This window comes from Vombatus ursinus, unplaced genomic scaffold, assembly GCF_900497805.2.
Source record: "Vombatus ursinus unplaced genomic scaffold, bare-nosed wombat genome assembly UNPS02012758.1, whole genome shotgun sequence".
In the NCBI taxonomy this organism is placed as follows: domain Eukaryota; kingdom Metazoa; phylum Chordata; class Mammalia; order Diprotodontia; family Vombatidae; genus Vombatus; species Vombatus ursinus.
The window spans coordinates 668793-687325 of NW_020952536.1; the positions used below are offsets into that span (position 1 = coordinate 668793).

General features: G+C 53.8%; 3 protein-coding genes across 6 annotated transcripts; 1 reads left to right on the forward strand and 2 right to left on the reverse strand.

Moving 5' to 3' along the window:
* Nucleotides 1–2690: 2690 nt before the first annotated feature.
* Nucleotides 2691–5579, reverse strand: PINLYP (phospholipase A2 inhibitor and LY6/PLAUR domain containing). The gene is made up of 5 exons (XM_027858137.1): nt 5510–5579; nt 4597–4713; nt 3922–4074; nt 3298–3441; nt 2691–3049 (listed from the first exon to the last, which is right to left on the reverse strand). Exons 1-5 carry the CDS (start codon nt 5577–5579, stop codon nt 2871–2873), a joined length of 663 nt encoding a protein of 220 aa, XP_027713938.1. The 3' UTR covers nt 2691–2870.
* Nucleotides 5580–10710: 5131 nt separating this feature from the next.
* On the forward strand, nt 10711–18520 carry XRCC1 (X-ray repair cross complementing 1). 4 transcript variants are annotated; one of them, XM_027858228.1, is made up of 17 exons: nt 10711–10919; nt 14122–14214; nt 14517–14627; nt 14812–14970; nt 15149–15226; nt 15306–15408; nt 15646–15776; nt 15946–16066; nt 16144–16369; nt 16452–16568; nt 16707–16767; nt 17206–17326; nt 17469–17523; nt 17601–17737; nt 17948–18038; nt 18146–18221; nt 18318–18520. In XM_027858228.1, exons 1-17 carry the CDS (start codon nt 10869–10871, stop codon nt 18429–18431), a joined length of 1845 nt encoding a protein of 614 aa, XP_027714029.1. In that variant the 5' UTR covers nt 10711–10868; the 3' UTR covers nt 18432–18520. The 4 variants fall into 4 exon arrangements, with proteins under 4 accessions (XP_027714029.1, XP_027714032.1, XP_027714028.1 ...); XM_027858227.1 differs by having other exon boundaries at nt 10712–10919; nt 15303–15408; XM_027858229.1 differs by lacking the exon at nt 10711–10919 and adding an exon at nt 11333–11674 and having other exon boundaries at nt 15303–15408.
* LOC114040207 lies at nt 12411–14507 on the reverse strand. Its single transcript, XM_027858232.1, has 2 exons — nt 14306–14507; nt 12411–13512 (listed from the first exon to the last, which is right to left on the reverse strand). The coding sequence occupies exon 2, from the start codon at nt 13385–13387 to the stop codon at nt 12770–12772; it is 618 nt and encodes a 205-aa protein (XP_027714033.1). The 5' UTR covers nt 13388–13512; nt 14306–14507; the 3' UTR covers nt 12411–12769.
* Nucleotides 18521–18533: the final 13 nt, after the last annotated feature.

Below are 18533 nucleotides of genomic sequence, written 5' to 3' on the forward strand. Positions count from 1 at the left end.
TCAGAGGATAGGATTTTAGTTGTGACTTAAAGGAAGTCAGGAGGTCAATAGACAGAGTGGAGGAGGGACCACCTTCCAGGCACCGGGAAAAAGAAGGTGGAGTTCCTGGTGAATGGCCTCAATTTTATCTGTCCTTTTCTCTTCTTCTTCTACTACACTTGTCAATTTCATCAGCTCCCTTGGATTTAATTGCCTTCTCTATGTTGATGATTCTTCAATTTACCTTTCCTGCCCCAGTCTCTCTGCTGACGTCCAATCTCACATCTCCAGTTGCCTTTCAGACTTCTCAAACTGCATGTCCAGTGGACATCTTAAATGCGATTTATCCAAAACAGAACTTATATCTTTCCTCCAAACCCTGCCCACCTCCTACCTTCCTATTACTGTAGAGGACAGCACTGTTCTCCTTTCCCTCAGGCTCATAACCTTGAAGTCATGCTGGACTCTCTCTCACTCTCTCACCCCACCCCCCCACCCCCCTATATTCAAGCTATGGCCAAGGCCTGTCAATTTTACCTTTGCAGCATCTCTCAAACACACCTGTTTCTCTCCTCTGACACTGCCAGCCCTCTGATGCAGACCCTCATCACCTTATGCCTAGACTACTGTACTAACGGCTGGGGGGATCTGCCTGCCTCAGGTTTCTCCCCACTGCAGTCCGTTCTCTGTTAAGCCATCAAAGTGATTTTCCTAAAAGACAGATCTGATCATATTTTACACATACACACACACCTCACACAATAATCTCTTTCTCTTCCTTTAAGTCCCAACCCAGTACTTTCCCTCTTAATTATCTCCCATAGATGCTGTCTATAGCTAGCTTTGTATGTACATTTGTTTGCCTGCTATCTCCCCCGTTAGACTGTAAACTCCTTGAGGGCAGGGAGTATCTTTTGCCTCTTTTTGTATCCCTCTTAGCTCTTACCTCCGTGCCTGGCTCTCTGTAGGTGCTAAATAAATGTTTATTGACTTGAAATGAACAATAGCCACTGTACATCAGCCACTCCTCCTGTCTTTGGGTTTGGGTGACCGTACCCTCTCCTGACTCTCATTCTAGATCAGGCTTGCTGTCACCCCGGCTGACTGGCTTCTTCTCTACTCACGTGGCCACCACGCTAGTTCAGGAACTCACCTCCTAGGTGGTCTCCTTGCCATAAGCCTCCAATCATAGCCATCCCTTACACTCCTGCCAAAGTGATACTCCCAAAGTTCAGGGTGCTCTCTTGCTCAACAAGAACAACGACAAAAAAAAAAAAAAAAAAAAAAAAAAGCAGTAGCTCGCTATTTCCTCTGCGGTCAAATAGACACTCCTCTGTTAGACATTTAAAGCCTTTCCCAACCTGGCTGCAGTCTGCCTTTCCAGACTTAAACATTACTCCCCTTCATACACTCTACAATCCAAATAAATCAGCCTGGTGTTTCATCCCACGTCACACACTGCATCTTCTTTCTTTGCGGTTTTGTACAGGCCCAGTCCTTCATGCCTGGGATACACTGCCTTCCTCCCCTTTGCCTCTTATAATATTATAACATTTATCTAATGTCTACTATGTGTCAGTTACTCTACTATGCGCTTTTATAACTATTATTTCACAACTAGCCTAGGAAGTAGGTGTTATTATTATTATCCCCATTTTACAGTTGAGTAAACTGAGGTAAACAGAGGTTAAGTGACTTGCCAGGTTCACACAGCTTGTAAATATTTGAGACTGAATTTGAACTTGGGTCTTCCTGGCTCCAGGTCGTATGGGTCTATCTGTTGCACAACTAACTTCATCTTAGAACTGCAGAAATCCCTCCAGGTCTACCACTAATGGCACTTCCCATGTGAGGTCTTTCCTGCTTTCCCCAGATACTACTGCAGTCCCTCCAATCCCACCTCCCAAATTACCTCTATTTATTTGCATATATTTCTATGTCATATTCCCTGATAGAATGTAAGCTCATTGAAGGCTGGAACATTGTTGTTGTTCAGCGCCGTGGTCCATTTGGGGTTTTCTTGGCAAAGATGCTGAAGTGGTTTGCCGTTTCCTGCTCCAGCTAACTTTACAGATGAAGAAACTGAGGCAAACAGGGTTACGTGACTTGTCCAGGGTCTGGAAACTAGTTAGTGTCAGAGGCCAGATTCGAACTCAGGAAGAAGAGGCCTGGCGATCCATGTATGGCTAGCTCCATTCACCTGACTGTACCATTCTCCAGCCCAGGTTTCCTCCTCTTGCCTCTCATTCCTGTGCTCATCCCCTGACCCTTCAGACTCAGGGGAAAGGCACAGGGGCTTCTTTTCCAACGGATCTCCCCCATTTAAACAAAACCAAAAAAAAAGCCACATAAAATTCAGTATAATTATAGTGACCAAGGAAGGATTGAAAACTACATCCTTCTTTGCAGAGGTAAGATGTGGAAGAGTACATATACTGTCAGACATTGTTGACCTGTTGGTTGATTTTACCGAACTGGTTTTTTTTTCTTTTTTCTTTATTTTATTCTTTGTGACATGGGCTGGATCAGTGGAGAGGGTAGAGGGAGGGATCTATTTGGAAATGAAAGTGATGCGAAGGTATTAATCTCCCTCCCCGCTCCCCTCAAAGGGGCGTTGGTATTTGAACTGCACCAACGCTATTCTTGGACTCTTCTGCCCCTCAGTGTGCAGAGACTGAGATTATCTGAGTTCAGCGAGCCTGGTTGCTGCGTTTCCTAGGCCCGGACCTGAGACCCTGCTCGTCTCTACCTCCTCCCTTACACCCACCGTGATGCCGCTGACTCCCGGGAGACATACTCAGAGTCGATCGTCTGGGGCAACTGGTTTAATTTGGTGACAAGAGGAGCTTGAGGGTGAGGATAGGGTTTGGGATGGGCTCCAGATTCGATGCTCAGTGGACTGAGAGGGTGAGTTTTTTCTCTGCCCAGCCAGGGGGTTGTGGGGCAGGGACACAGTCGGCCCTCCGAAGTTCGTAGGTGTAAGTCACCGAGGGCACCTCACCACCAACCTGGGCGTTGCAGGCGCTCTCACTGGCACATCCACGGGCGGCAAATTTGGTTCTGACGATGCCTGGTGGAGGTGGGGTGGGGTCAGCCTCTGACCTTGGAGCACTACGCCCTACTCCACCCTCTCAGGCACCCGGTTCTCTAATTCTCCCTCCCAGTCAGGGGATCAGGTTGCCTGAGGGACCCTGCCTACTTAGAGACCCGGGTCCCGATGCCCCAGTTCCCTCAGCTACCCAGTGTCCTGGCACCTAGACACGCCTCGCTCAATGACCCAGCCCCAGTGTCTTTCCCTCTCTCCCCGAAGCTTTTCACCTGCATACACTGTCCCCGCGAAGTAGACGCAATGTGTCTCGTTCCCTACGCACTGGACCGGCTCCTTCCCGGAGCAATGTTCGCGGAAGGTGGCCTTACAGGCTGGGCAGCGGAGTCCGTTCCGTGTGCTATTGTTCTTTGGGGCTGGGGTGGAGGGAGGGGGAAAAGATCGCATCTGCCCGGGGCTCGGCTCCGGACCAGAGGGCTCTGAGGGAGGGGGGGGAAGTGGGTGGGAGGGGCCCATTAGCTCCAGCTGAGCTGGTTGACATCCAGGAATACTGGATGCGGGAAGTGGGAGGTGTGAGAGAGAGCCAGCTTGAACAACTCTGGGGTATTCAGAACCTGCGGGCTCGGAGGGAACGGAATGTCTGGGGCCACAGAGGTAGAAGGGTACCCTCTTGGAGTACGGAAGTGAAGAAGGAAGAGCAAGAAGGTCTAAGAAGGTCATGATGGGCAGTTAGACGCTGGAACGGGAGCAGGGGCAATGACTTGGAAGATGAAAAGGAAGGAATGGGACATTTGAGAGGATCGGGCTCAAGGATATGGGAGACGGTCAGGCAGGGAGATTTAACAGGATGAAACGGGCCACCGGGGTTGGGGGTGGGGGAGGGGAAGGGTCCATACTCGGGATGCTGCCCTTGTTACAGCCGTCTTCCTGGCAACAATACGAGTTGGACACCATATGTTCCTCCTGCCCCAGACTGGTGGAGATGAAGCCTGAGTAGCAGTGCTTGTACTTCATGCAGCTTTTGGAGGTGTCCACGGACTCTATGCCCCCTGAGACTGAAGGCAATAAAGGTGTCAGGAACTCTCAGCATCAGCCCCCCCCCCCCCCCCCCCCACGATTTTCCCTTAAGGTCTCTCTCCCCATCCCACAGCTGGGGAGCAGGAGAAAGAAGCTGTATCTGGGATCAACCCTGGATCTGGGTTCAAATTCCAGCCTTGCCCACCTACTGCCTCCATAGCTTGGAACCTAGTAGGTGCTTAATAAATGTTTTTTGACTGACTGACTTTGGAGAAATCGCTGAGTATCCGTTTCCTCTCCTGTGATATGAGGAGGGGTGGAAGTAGACTAGAAGGCCTCTAAGATCCTGTCAACACCCCACGATGTTCACCTCCCCCATATTTGTGACAGCACCCCCCCCATACCTGTGTTAGTCTTTCTTCATAGACCTCTATGACAATTTTAGGCTCTCCCCTCCACCAAAGCTGTGATGGTGTCATCCTCCATATACCTGAGATGCTCTTCCTCCCCACCCCCCATGGACTCACCTCACAGCGGCACCCCTCCCCCCATACCTGTGGTGGACAACCCCACAACGATTAGGCAAGCATCCTTCCCGGCCTCACAGAGTTTCAATTTGCCCTTGCAGGAGGGTCCTGAGTGCTTACACACCTCACAGGTCAGACACTGAGCTGGGGGGAAAGACTGGAGCGTCAGGACCCCTGGGTCTCTGAGGAGGCAGAAGCATGGGCAGTAAAACATATAGGTGTCTGAAGGGATGGGGTGGAGGATGAAGAATCCTGGGTGTCTGAGGGGGCATGGATGGGGAATCAAGACCCCTGGGTCTCTGCCGCAGATCTGGATGACTGAGTTCCTGTGAAGACCAGGTCCTGTGACCTGGGTGGAGCAATGAGGGAGACCCTGAACGTTCACAACCAAACTATGCCCTGGCAGCAGGAAGCCACCCGGTTTGAGGCTACACTGTGTAATTACATAGCTAGGGACGCCTGACTCCAGAATTTGGGCTGGAATGGGAGAGGGATGTTGCTCTAGGTTGGAGGGCAGGTACTTCTTTTGGATTGGGGGAGGGGGTAGCTGTCAAGCACCCAGGAGCTAGCTTTACTAGACATTCTTGTTATCTCAGGGGAGGGACCCAAGGGGTCCAGGAATGAGGTACCTGAGAGCATGAATGATCAAAACTCCTAGGTCCCCAATGTTCTGGTAATTCGGTACCTAGATTTCTAGCTCCCTAAGGGAATGGAGGACCTAAACATTTGTCTTCCCACAAGTGCTGGAGACTCAAATGCCTAGATGCCAGAAACTAAAGGGGCTTGCCTGCAGGATGGAATAAGGAAGTCCAGAGACCGGTGAGAGAAACATATTATGAAGTTACTTTCCTGGAATGATGGAGCTCTTGCTTACTGCTCTCCCCTCCCCAAGTCCTAGAGTCCAGGACCCCCAGCCCAGGGGTTCTGGACTGACACTCACCAAGGGACAAGAGGGTACAGAGCAGGCTGAGGGCCAACAGGCCTAGCTGGGGGCTTCTGGTGATCCTCATGATGTCTGCTCCTAGATCAGGGCCCATGAGTCTTATAGAAGGGCAGGGGCAGGGGGCAGGGCCAGCCCAATCCCTGCCCCACCCCCCAGCCTGGTCCCAGCTACTAGGATAACCTTAGAGGATCCTGGGGCCTGTACTCCCTCCTTCCTCTGCGTCCTTAGCCCATCTCCTGCCATACAGGATGGCAAAGCTTGGAGAGGGGGAAGAGGCCAACGTTGGGAGGAGTCAAAGCCCAGTGTCCCTCATTCTCTTCTGCCCAGCATGAGTCACACCCAACCCTGCCCAGCTTCTCCACCCAGCTTCTCCTTGTCCAGCTTGTCGCTACACATTGCTGTGGGGGCCAGGATGTCTGGGTCCTTCCTCCCCCAACACCTGCTCACACTCCTGCCTTTGTGTGCCGGCTACTTTACCTGCCACCCCTCCCAGTGGTGGAGCAAGGCAAAAGTCCCTGAGAGGGGGGGAACAGGGGGAGCCCCCAGTCACTTCACAGAATCCTCCATTGTCAGAGCTGGAAGGGACTTTGGAAAATAGAATAGCAGAGGACCCTAGAACTTGGAATGTCAGAGCTGGGAGGACCCTTAAAGGTACAACCTCCTCATTTTCTTTTTTCTTTTTTAATTTTTTATTAATTTATTTTAATTTATCAACAATCACTTCCATAAGCTTTTGAGTTTTAAATTTTTCTCCTCCTCCTTCCCCACTCCTTCCCCAAGATGGCAAGCAATCTGATATAGGTTATACATATACATTCCTATTAAACATATTTTCACATTAGTGATGTTATCAGGAAGAATTAGAACCAATAGGAGGAACCACCAGAAAGAGGAAAAAAACAAAACAGAATGAAAAAAAATAGCAAATAGTATGCTTCGATCTATATTCAAACTCCATAGTTCTTTCTTTGGATGTGGAGAGCATTTGCCATCATGAGACCTTTGGAGATGTCTTAGATCCTTGCATTGCTGAGAAGGGCTAAGTCTATCAAAGTTAATCATCGCACAACATGGATGTTGCTGTGTACAACATTCTCCTGGTTCTGCTCACTTCACTCAGGTTCAGTCCATACAAGTCGTTCCAGGTTTTTCTGAAGTCTGCCTGCTCATCATTTCTTACAGCACAATACTATTTCATTACATTCACCTACCACAACTAGTTCATCCATTCTCCAATTGATGGGCATTCTCTCAATTTCCAATTCTTTGTCACCACAAAAAGGGCTGCTGTAAATGTTTTTGTACTTGTGGGTCCTTTTCCCATTTGTATGATCTCTTTGGGATACAGCCCTAGAAGTGTTATTTCTGGGACAAAGGACATACGCATTTTTATAGCCTTTTGGGCATAGTTCCAAATTGCTCTCCAAATGGTTGGATCATTTCACAACTCCACCAACAATGCATTAGTGTTCCAATTTTCCCACATCTTCTCCAACATTTATCATTTACCTGTTTTGTCATGTTGGCCAATCTGATAGGTGTGATGTGGTACCTCAGAGTTGTTTTGATTTGCATTTCTCTAATCAATAGTGATTTAGAACATTTTTTCATATAACTATAGATGGCTTTAATTTTTTCATCTGAGAACTGCCTGTTCATATCCTTTGACCATTTATCAGTAGGGCAACGACTTGTATTCTTATAAATTAGACTTAGTTCTCCATATATTTTAGAAATGAGGACCTTATAAGAGACACTGGTTGTAAAAATTCTTTCCCAGTTTTCTGTTTCCCTCCTCATTTTCTAGATGGAGAAACTGAGATTACTCTGCTGATTCCTTCCTGTCTCAAGGCCTCAGTTTTTCCATTTGTTGGAGAGATGAATTCTAAAATCCCTACCAGCTGAAAATCCATGATCTCATAATTAAGATGGCAACTCCAGCTGGGGAATCTTACATTCCTGTGGCTTTCTCACCCACTTACTGTTATTGCCCTGAGCAAATCACATTTTCTCCTTCCCCTCAGTTTCTGTGCCTGCAAAATGGAATCATTAATGATTATCTCCTGGAGCTGTTTCAAGAAAAGAGCTTGTAAGCTGGGAGACACTGAAGTGGCTGGGGGTCCTTTGTGTCTGAGGACACTTAGGAGGGGAAATAGAGGTTCATAGCATGCCAGGGAAGGGGGCCACTAACACAGGGAGAAGCACTTGAAAGCTTTCCACCAGAAAATTTGACATCAGTGGATGGGAATTTTGTGCCCTGGACCAATCATCCCTGCCTCAGTTTCCATCAGATGGTCAGAGCCAGGAACAGATTTTCAGGTGATTCATCGGACCAAGAAATAGGGACATGACTCCTGGAGACCCAAATTTTGTTCCTTAGAGGGCATCTTGCTCTTGCAAAAGTGGTAGAAGTTGGATGTTAGGTCATTGTAACCAGTGGACCAAAACTCTGGGTTTACACAGGGAGGGTTTGAGTTTGGGGGTGGGGTGGGGAGTTGGGTTGTTAATGCTTTGGTTCTTGCTGCCCACCTCCACACCCTCCAAGGTTCATTCTGGGAAATCTCAGAATATAGCTCCTGGCTAGGGCTCCACAGATGTTGGTGAAAGGGCTTCTCAGATCCTTTACAAGTACTCAAGGTAACACTACATTTATAGGGGATATAAGACCACCTTTATTTTATTCAGTCTGTCAAACAGCCTACTATATGCCCGGCATTATATTAAGTGCTGGGGATGCAAAAAGAGGCAAAACATTGTCTCTGCTTTCAAGAAGCTTACAGTCTAATGGGGGAGAAAACCTGAAACCAAAAATATACAAAGCATGTGATATACAGGATAAATAGGAAATAATCAACAGAGAGGGAAAGCCCTGGGAGTACGAGGGGTGCTATAGAAAGTGGAATTTTGGTTGGGACTTAAAGGAAGCCAGGGAGGTCAGTAGTTGGAGTGGACAGGAGGGCAGTGTCACTGGATTGAAGAGGACACGTTGAGGAGTAAGGTATAAGAAGACTGGAAAGGTAGGAGGGGGCAGGTTATGAAGAGTTTTGAATGTCAAACAATTTGTATCTGATCCTCGAGGCAACAAGGGGTAGGGGAGGGACATTATTGGATCTGTGTTTCAGGAAAATCACTTTTGTGGCTGAATGGAGGACAGACTGGAGTAGGAAAGAATCTCTAGGCAGGCAGACCTCCCAGCAGCTATTGCAATAGTCCAGGTGTGAGGTAATGAGGGTCTGCATCAGAGTGGTGACAGTGTAAGAGGGGGAAAAAGAGGCATATTTCACCCCATAGATAATGCAGAATTCAAAAGTTAGTACCCAACATTAATATGGTGCCCGGCACTTTACAAATATTATCTCATTTGATCCTTACAAGAATCCGGGGGGCAGGTGCTATTATTACCCCCATTTTACACATGAGGAAACGGAGCCAGGCAGAGAAGTGACTTGCCCAGGGTCACCCAACTAGTCAGGGTCTGAGGTTGGATTTGAACTAAGCTCTTCCTGACTCCAGGCTCAGCGCTGTAAGCACCGTGCTGTCCCTTGGCTGCTTCTATTCTGAAGTCTGAGACGTCCCCAGAAAGGGAATAAAACTGTAGGCAGGCTAGACAGGCGATGCCCTGAAATTCTGGTGATTCTGTTTTCCCGGACAGAGACGCCCTGGGAGCTCCGCCAGGCGGTGAGGAAAACACACCTGAGGCAAGCCCCGCCCCCAGCCCCATCTGGTCACCTGCGGCCGTTCTTCACGAGCCTGGGAGCCCCGTCCATGGTGCTCTTCTCTTCTCTCCGGGGAATTCCCTGCCTTTGGATCGCTTGGACCCTCTCACACCCCCTTGCCTTCTCAGACTTGAGCTCACAAGGCAGCCCCCAAAACCGGTGCACCCAGAACGCCCCCACCCCGAGCCGGCTGCGGGCTGGATTCTGGGATCAGCCCGTGTCCCAGCTATGGTTGCAGTCTGGTGCAGTAGGTTTGGGTAAACCATGTCTATAATAAAAGTGCATGCGACTGTCCCCAGGGAGAAAGAATCCCCGAGGAAGCCTTTTTAAGTTAAAACAAAACAAAACAAAACAAAACAAAAACAAAGCAGATAGCGAAGACGTTAGAAACCGTCAAAGAGGAAGCGGGGGGTGGTCTTCGGGCTCCGTGCAGGGGGCTTCGGGGACGGGGCACGCTAGACACGAGTTTGATCCGCATTATGGACCTTTTCTCCATCACTTAACGACGCAAGCCCCGACATGCAGCATTTGCCCATTTCCATTTGTGCTTGCCCCCCTCCCCAACGGAACAGCTGGCCCCGGGGGGGGGCCATCGGGCGCCCCCTCCTCCAGGAAGCCTTTTCTGATCCTTCCCCCAGAATTACTTTGTATCTATTGATCTGTGTACAAGCCGCATCCCCCACCCACAAAACAGGGGGTGGAGAAATGGGAGCTGTGAATGGTATAGCCACCGCCCTTAACTGAATAGCCTGGCGTGTAAATAGCCTGTCGTCAGGGGGCACCCTTCGCAAAACCAGGCCTAGTGCTGGGTGGGGAGGTCCTGGGTTCTAGTTATGCCTTTTGCTGTGTGTGTGACCTCGGGTAAGTCGTTGCCCCTCTCTGGGCTTGTATCCGACCAGGTGGGCTCAGCGCCAGGTGCCTGGACTGGATCTGCGGCTGCCTGGTTTTAATGGAGCTCGGATGGGTCTGCGGGGGCCCACCCACCCCACACCCGCAGGGACGCCTCCAAAACTGAGCCTACTGTGGGGATGCAGAAAAGCACCGGGATCCTCTGACTTGGGCAGCCGGGAGGAGTCGCCCTCGGACAATGCCACCCAATGGGAAAGGAGAACGGGTTGTAGTGACCAATGGGAATGGGCTTCGGAGTCCGGGAGGCGGGAGGGAGGTGTCATGGTAACCTCCTGAGGGCGGGCTAGCGAGAGGGAGGACTAGAGAAGTCATAGAAAAGGGGTAGAGCCAAGGGAAGGTGGCCATAGAGAGATTGGGCTAGAGTGGGGAGTTGGAGAGGGACAGGACTGGGGAGAGGGCGAGGAGAGTAGAGACGAGCGGGTAGAGAGGCCACAAACAAAGGCTGGCCATTGGAGGAACTGCTCGCTCATGGGGCGGGCTTAGAGCCAGGAGAGATCATAGAGAGGGCAATCTAGAGTGGCCACGCTGGGGGCGGAGCCAGCCAGGGAGAGCAGGACCAGTGCGCCTGCGCCATTGCAGGGAGCGCGCGCCCGACTTTGAACAGGCCCGGGAGGCCGCGCGCCTGCGCACTAGTGCTGCCCTAAAAGAGCGGCCTCCTTCTTCCCAGGCGCCGGCCTGGTCCAGACGACTCGGATTCTGAGGCCTCATCCTGCCTGGCCTCTGGCCCCACCATGCCCGAGATCCGCCTCCGTCATGTGGTGTCATGTAGCAGCCAGGATCCGGTGAGGGAACCGGAGGAGGGAGAGGGGCATGGATCTCTGCGGACTTCCGGTTACGGAGGCCCGGCGGGAGGGACTTCCGGTTATCCAAGGGGCTCCAGGAGTGGCTATGGGGGCCACCTGGGGGTGTCTGGAGGCACTTGGAGGTGTCTAGAGCAGGCACCTGGGGTGTCTATAGGAAGCGTCTCAGGTGTTTGTGGGCATATCTGTAGGAAGGACCTGGAGGCGTCTATGAGGGTGTCCATAGGCACCTGGGGGTGTGTGTGGGGGTGGGCCATAGGAGGCACCTGGGGGTGTCTTGTGTCCATAGGTGGCACGTGGGGGTCTCTGTGGGGAGGGTGTCCATAGGAGGCACTTGGGGTGTTTATGGGGGGTGTCCATAGGCACCTGGGGGTGTTTAGAGGGGTGTCCATAGGAGGCACCTGGGGTGTTTAGCAGGGTGTCTGTGGGCGGCAGCTCAGATGTCTATGGGGACAGCCTGGGGATGTCAATGGGAAGCACCTGGGGTTTCTTTGGGGTCCACTTGGGAGTGTATCTATGACATATTTGTCATGTCTAGAGGGGTCCAGGAATGTCTGTAGGGGACTTCTGGGGGCCTAATGGGGACATTTAAGTCCTTGCTGTGGACAGTGATACCTCCACAGAGGCTTCAGGAATCACATTATGGGACACTCTAGGGGTGCCCATAGGGGACATTTAAGACTTCAGGAATGTCTCTCACTGAAGGTGTTTGTAGCAGACATCCGTGAATACCCATGGTAGGTTCAAGAGGGCCTGGGAATGACGTTTGGGGGCCTCTGCAGGTGTCTGTGGGCTCCCTCTCCCCTCTAGAAGGAGGAGATTACAAAGCAGCCTGACCTCTTCCAGGATAGGCCAGAGGGTTGCTAGGGATAGGCCAGAGGGTTGCTAGGTATAGACCAGAGTCTACCTAGATTTGGGTAGAGCCCCTGCCAGTCTCTGCCATGTTGTGGATCGCATGGAGAGCGTTGCCCTTGCCTTCCTGGAGCAGCTTCAGAAGGGGCTGAGGGGTCGCCCCCAGCTGGCTGTCTTGAGGGCAGTGTGACACCCGGGGAGTCCCAGGGTCAGTGCTCCTTCAACATTGTGTTAATGACTTTGGTCAAGGATTGGCTGGCGTGGTTGATTGTCAGGGCAGATGCCTCTGAGCTGGGAGAGATACTGGCCATCAGGAAAGACAAAGAGCTCCTGGGGGACAGACTATCCTGATGGGTCAGTCAGGTCCTGCCCATTTCTTTCTTTTTCTTTTTCTTTTTTTTTTTAAGCAGTTGGGGTTAAGTGACTTGCCCATAGTCACACAGCTAGTAAGTAGTGTCAAGTGTCTGGTCTGAGACTGGATTTGAACTCAGGTCCTCCTGACCCCCGGGCCGATGCTCTATCCACTGCGCCACCTAGCTGCCCCCTGCCCATTTCTTCAGAGCCTGCTAGGTGCCATGCATATGCAAAGAGTGAACCATCCCTCCTCAAGTACAGCTTATGTTCTAGTGGACATGTAGTTTATTTTTACAGAATAAATACAAATAGGGATACACATGAGGCCTTTGGCTCAAGCGGGTCCCAGAGGATGTAAGCTGGGCAGCAACTTTTCTTAACACTCTGATGAAAAGTACGCAGCAACAGTGAAAGCTAAGAAAGTGAGTGCAGTGATCTTGGCACAGGAGGACTGGACAGGGAAGGCAGGCTGGGTGGGGGGGCCCGCTGGCCTCTGGCCCGTGCAACCATTCTCTTCAGGATTGTGGCTAGTTCTGGGCTCCCCAGCCGAGGAAGGACTCAGATGAGAGAAGGCCTGTCCAGGAGAGTAGCATGCGCAGGTGTGTTCAGGGCTTTGAAAGTTGTCTCTAGACCACTTGGCCCCAGGCGGCAGAATAGGAGTTGACAGGATGGACGTTTCCACGCTGAGTAAGGAAAAACTTCCTGACCATTGGAGGTGGTGAAAGAAAGCTGGATGAGCACTTGTTGGCCCCACAAGCCCAGGACATTCCTGCTCGGGTGCACTTCTGGGCTAGGTGGCTCTTGCAGCCGCTTCGGAACTTGCAGATTCTATGATATTGGGCTGGGGCAGGGGTGTCTCTTGGGGATGCGTCTGGGGGGAGCAGGGGAGTTGTGGGATGGCTTTGTGGGCTCCAGGGATGTCTGTGGGGGACATTTGGGGACTCTGCTGTGAATGTCTCATGGGGTCCGATATTTGGGGGTGGGGGAGGCAGAGGGTGGCCCTGGAGGTATCCATAGGGGAGACCTTGGAGGGGCTGGCCCGAGGTTGTCCATATGAGACATCTGCGAATACCTGGGGGTGCTGAGGACATCTGTGGGAGAGTAAGAAGAATGTTTGGGTGAGGGCACATGGTTCTAAGATCGTCCATAGAAGATTCTGGGGATAGCTGCAGGGGGCTTCTGAGATGACCACTGGGATACATCGAGGGACGTCCGTCAGAGCTTCCGGGGGTTACTGCAGACATATATGAGTCCCGGCGGGGGGGGAAGCTTTGCTGTAGGAGTCTTTTGGTTCTTTATAGGGGACACAAAGGTATTTGTAGAGGGGATTTCTAACATCCAGGTGTGTCCGGGGAGCTTTATAAGTTATCTGTAGGGGCGTATAGAAATAGTTATCAGTTGGGGCTGATAGGGGCTTTTGTAGGTTTTGAGACTGTCTCTAGATGCCATTGGGGGGTATCACAAGGGGACACCTAGGAATGGCTATGGGGAGCTCCCAGAGTATCTGGGAGTTTCTGAGCAGCAAATGGATCTGTGAGAGATGTTGGGGAGCTGGGGAGCCCCTGGCAAGATGAGGAGATTGCCCAGGACCCTGCAGGCCAGAGACTGATCTCATTGCTAACCCAGCTCCAGAGGACTCCAGAGGGGTGGGCCCTAGGGGGAGGGGGCCAGAGAAGGGCTGATGTCTCAGAGCTTTGGGCTCACCTCTCTCTGCCCTGCCTCCCCCCCCCCCCAGTTCTCCACACTTCCAGGCAGCTACAAGGTGCAGCGGATAGAGCGTTGGATCTGGAGTCAGACTCAGGTTCAGATGTGGCCCCAGACACTTACTGACTCTGTGACTGGGCAAGTCATTTAATCTCTGTTTGCCTCAGTTTTCCCAGCTGTAAAATGAGGGTAGTAATGAGGAAAATGCCTCCTAGGATTGTAATTAGCACAGGGCCAGGCACATAGGAGATATTTAATGTTTGCTCCCTTCCAGACCCATTCAGCTGAGAACCTCCTGAAGGCTGACACCTATCGGAAATGGCGCTCGGCCAAGGCTGGGGAGAAGCAGATCTCCGTCATCCTGCAGGTGACCCAGGCCTTCGAGATCCCTCCCTCCCCGTCCTGCGGTGGGCAGCCCTCTGCCCTCACCCCCAGCCATCCAGCTCTCCATCCCAGACCTGTCTCTGGAGCTCTGTCCTTTCCCAGCCTAGACCCTGTTGCCTGGGCGAAGAGTCAGGACACTTGGGTTCAGCGGTCAGGATCTTTGTTTGGTCATCTGTGCAATACGGGCTGGGAAGAGGCGGCTGCTAAGGCCAGGCCTGGCCTTCTGCCCTTGCTGTGCCGAGGGTCCTCCTGGCCCTGATGCTGGTCACCCTTTCCTCCCCCCAGCTGGAGAAGGAAGAGCAGATCCACGGCATCGACATCGGGAACGAGGGCTCTGCCTTTGTGGAGGTGCTGGTGGGCAGCTCAGCACATGGCACTGGGGAGCAGGACTACGAGGTGAGGCTGCTGGCCTGGAGGAGCGGTCCTTCCCTTGGGCGCTGTCATTCCTGAGTCCCACACAGGAGGGACGTTCCCCCTCTGCCCGATGGGCTTTATCTCTAATGTTCCATAAGGTTAGAGCTGTCTGTGTCTCTGTGTGTGTCTCTGTGTGTGTGTCTCTGGGGGTGTCTTCTGTCCCCAGGTCCTCCTGGTCACCTCTTCATTCATGTCCCCGTCTGAGAGCCGCAGCGGGACTAACTCAAACCGGGTTCGGCTCTTCGCCGCTGACAAACTGGTCCGGGCCACGGCTGACAAACGCTGGGACCGGATCAAGATCGTGTGCAGCCAGCCCTACGCCAAGGTCAGGGGCCGAGCTCCCAGACACCAGGGCACGGGGGACGAGAACCTGGGGCCCCCGGGGAGTCAGGGGCAAGGCCTGGGAGGGTGGTACAAGGGCTCCCAGCAGGGCTCCCCCCCCCCGAGTCCCCAGGATGGAGGAGTGGGGGCCTCGGACCTGTCTCCTCTCTCCGGTCCCCCAGGACTCTCCCTATGGCTTGAGTTTTATAAGGTTGCACCGCCCCCCCGACAAGGAGGAGCCTGGGGCCGCCTCCTCTCCGGTGAGTGTACTCCGCCTCTCTCTCTTCTGCCTCGGGCCGCGGGGTGCCCCCTCCCCCTAACCTTGCTTCTTCACAGAAGGTGACCAAGTTGGGAGCCTTTCGAGTGAAGGAGGATGACGGGACCAGCAGCTCCCTGAGACCTGGGGCCCTCTTCTTCAGTCGGGTCAGCAAGGCTTCTCCAGGTGAAATGGGACTAGAGCCGGGAGAGAGATGCCTGCCTGGGGCTCTTTAGGGCTACGGGGCCTGGTCCTGGTTGTTCAAGGTGGAGTCAGGACATCTCTAAAAGGGCAGGACCTAGACTCGGGGAGTCGCCAAGTTAGTGGGGCTGGAGCACCGAGATTCCTGGGTCCTCGGGGGGTTGGGCTCCTCGGACCAGTCAGGTTCCGGGGCAGGTCCTGGAAGCTCTGTCTCCTCTACAGCCCCTGCCAAAGACCAGCCAGGCCCCAGCTATGCGGCGGTCGCACTGCAAGCCTCCCAGGGCTTAGCTACTCAATCTCCTCCTCGAATATCTCCCCCCCAGCCCCCATCCTCAAGCAGAGCTCCCAGCAAGGTGAGGCCTCTGGGCCAAGCAGGGGGATCAGGAGATGGGCCTTGTCTCCCCACATGGCTGGCTGGATGGGACGTGGGCTGGCGCTGGAGTTGGAGGAGCAGGGGGCTTTGGATGAAGAGCCATTACCCCCGACACGCAGTGTGCCCATGTACATACACCTTCTTGCCAGCCCCAAGAGTCTCCTAAGGGAAAGAGGAAATTGGATTTAAGTCAGGATGAACCAGGAAGCCCCCAGAGACCCCAGGCCCGTGCAGCCCATCCTAAGCTACCAGCCCCCAAGAAGCCCAAAGGTGAGGCAGATAGAAGAGGCCAGGCTTGGGGTCCTTGCTCCCAGGACCCAGAGTCATGGATTTCTGTGTCTCTTCAGTGCCCACTGCGAGCCCTGCCCCTGCCCAGTGCACTCCACAAGCTGAAAAGAAAGGGGCCAAAGTCAGGGCCGGAGCTGGGCCCGTCCAGCTGGGGAAGGTCCTGGAGGGCGTTGTCGTGGTGCTGAGTGGCTTCCAGAACCCCTTCCGCTCGGAGCTTCGGGACAAGGCCCTGGAGCTTGGCGCCAAGTATCGGCCAGACTGGACCTCGGACAGCACCCACCTCATGTAGGCCGCCCACCCCTCATCCCCCTCCTGCTCGCTCCCAGGAGGCCCAGGCATCATCCTGACCTCTACCCTTTGCCCTTAGCTGTGCCTTTGCCAACACACCCAAGTACAGTGCGGTCCTGAGCCGGGGCGGACGCATAGTGCGCAAAGAGTGGGTGCTGGACTGTCACCGCATGCGGCGGAGGCTGCCCTGTCAACGGTGAGGACCCTCTCAGGGAAGGGGGCTCTGGGCTCTCTTGGCAACAGCCTCGGATGACTTGATGGAGAGGTGGGGGCAAGCGCCTCTCTGACCTCTGACAGCCTCTGCTTCTGTCTGCCCACCTGCGCCCCTCCCCAGGTATCTCATGGCCGGTCCGGACTCTAGCAGTGATGAGGAGACAGCCCCTCCCACCACAAAGGTAAGGTTCATCAGAGGGCTGAGATGATCCAGCAAACCGTCCCCATTCCTCCCCTGCCGCCTCCTGCTCCTCCCTCAGGGGCCAGAGCACATGCAGAGGAAGTGAGTGGAAGCCAGGCCAGATGAGGAGCAGCTGGAGGGGGTAGGGCTGTTAAGCCTGGGTCTGAGGGGGAGGGAGGGGGAGGGGAGAGAGGAGGGATGAGGGGAGGAGGGGAGAGAAGGGAAGAAAGGGGAGGGGAGGAGGGGGAGAGGTGAGAAGAAAAGGAGGGGGAAGTCGCCAACATGGGAGCTCTCTTCTGTCAGAAGGGCCACTTGAGGGAGGAAGGGTTTTGTTCTGTGTAAGGACAAAGGGCCCACAGTGAGAGCCGCCTGGAGGTGGGATGGCCCTGGGTGATGCCTGTCATGACTTTGTCTCCTGTCCCTCTCGTAACACCCCCAGGCAGACCACCAGCCTCCAGGAGCAGGGCCTAAGTCAGGCCCCAGCACTCCGTCCCCTGAAGAGCCGAGGCCGGCCCCCACAGAGCCTCGGGAAGACCCAGACATGGAGGAGGAGTTGGCAGGTAAGGCCCCAGACCCCTCATCACAAGAGGGAGCCCTGGGAGAGAATGAAACCCAGGTCCCTGAGGACTGGGGACGGAGCCTTTGGAGTCAGTGCCTTGTGTTTGTTGAGTGAATGCATGAACGAGTGATTTCTGCCCTCAGATGCTCAGGATGATGGGACTGAAGATTCTGTTGACACAGAGGATGAGCTGAGAAGGTGGGTCAGTTGGAACAGGAAAGGAGAGGTGGGGCGAGGTCCCAGCAATCACTGGGCTCCTCTCTGCACCTCCCCAGGGTGGCCGAGCTGAGGGACCAGAAGCAGCCCCCAGATCCGGGGGAGAATGGAGAGGACCCATATGCCGGGTCCACGGACGAGAACACAGATGACGAAGGCCCAGAGCCATCAGATCAGCCCATCCCTGAGCTCCCAGGTGTCGTCCCCCACTCCCCTCCCCATCTGCCCCACTCAGACCCTCCCCCAACACCCTTTCCCGTGGCCCATCTGCTGGGAAGCCTCTCGTCCCGGGGTCTCACCCCCTCCCCCAGCTGGGCACCCGCTTGCCTGCCTGCCTGCCCCTCTTGCTGCTAGCTCAGCTCAGCACTTCCGCGGTCCCTTACCGCCCCATCCCACGTCCCCCCAGACTTCTTCCAGGGCAAACACTTCTTTCTCTATGGAGAGTTTCCTGGTGAGCAGCGAAGACAGCTGGTGCGATTTGTTACAGCGTTTAACGGGTCAGACTCGAGGCGGGGCATGGGGGGGGCGTGGGGTGGCAGCGGTATGTAAGACCAGCAGAGGCTGAGTTTTCAGGGCTTCTGTGTCTGCCTCCTGGATCCCCCAGGGAGATAGAAGATTATATGAATGACCAAGTCCAGTTTGTGATCACGGCCCAGGAGTGGGACCCCAGCTTTGAGGAGGTGAGGAGCCCTTGCTGCCACACCCTGGGGCAGAGGGGTGGGGCAGGGCTGGAATCTGGCCTAGGTCCCAGCCTGTCCTCTCCCCCACCTCCCCAGGCCCTCCTGGAAAACCCGTCCTTGGCCTTTGTCCGGCCCCGCTGGATTTACAGCTGCAGTGAGCAGCAGAGGCTGCTGCCTTATCAGCTCTATGGGGTGGTCCCCAAGGCCTGACAGACAGACAGACGACCAGGCCTGGCCCGGCTCTTACCCTCCCAGTCCCTCCCACCCCCAGAGTTTAATAAAAGTCACTGTTTGGAGCAGCCCCTGCCTGCC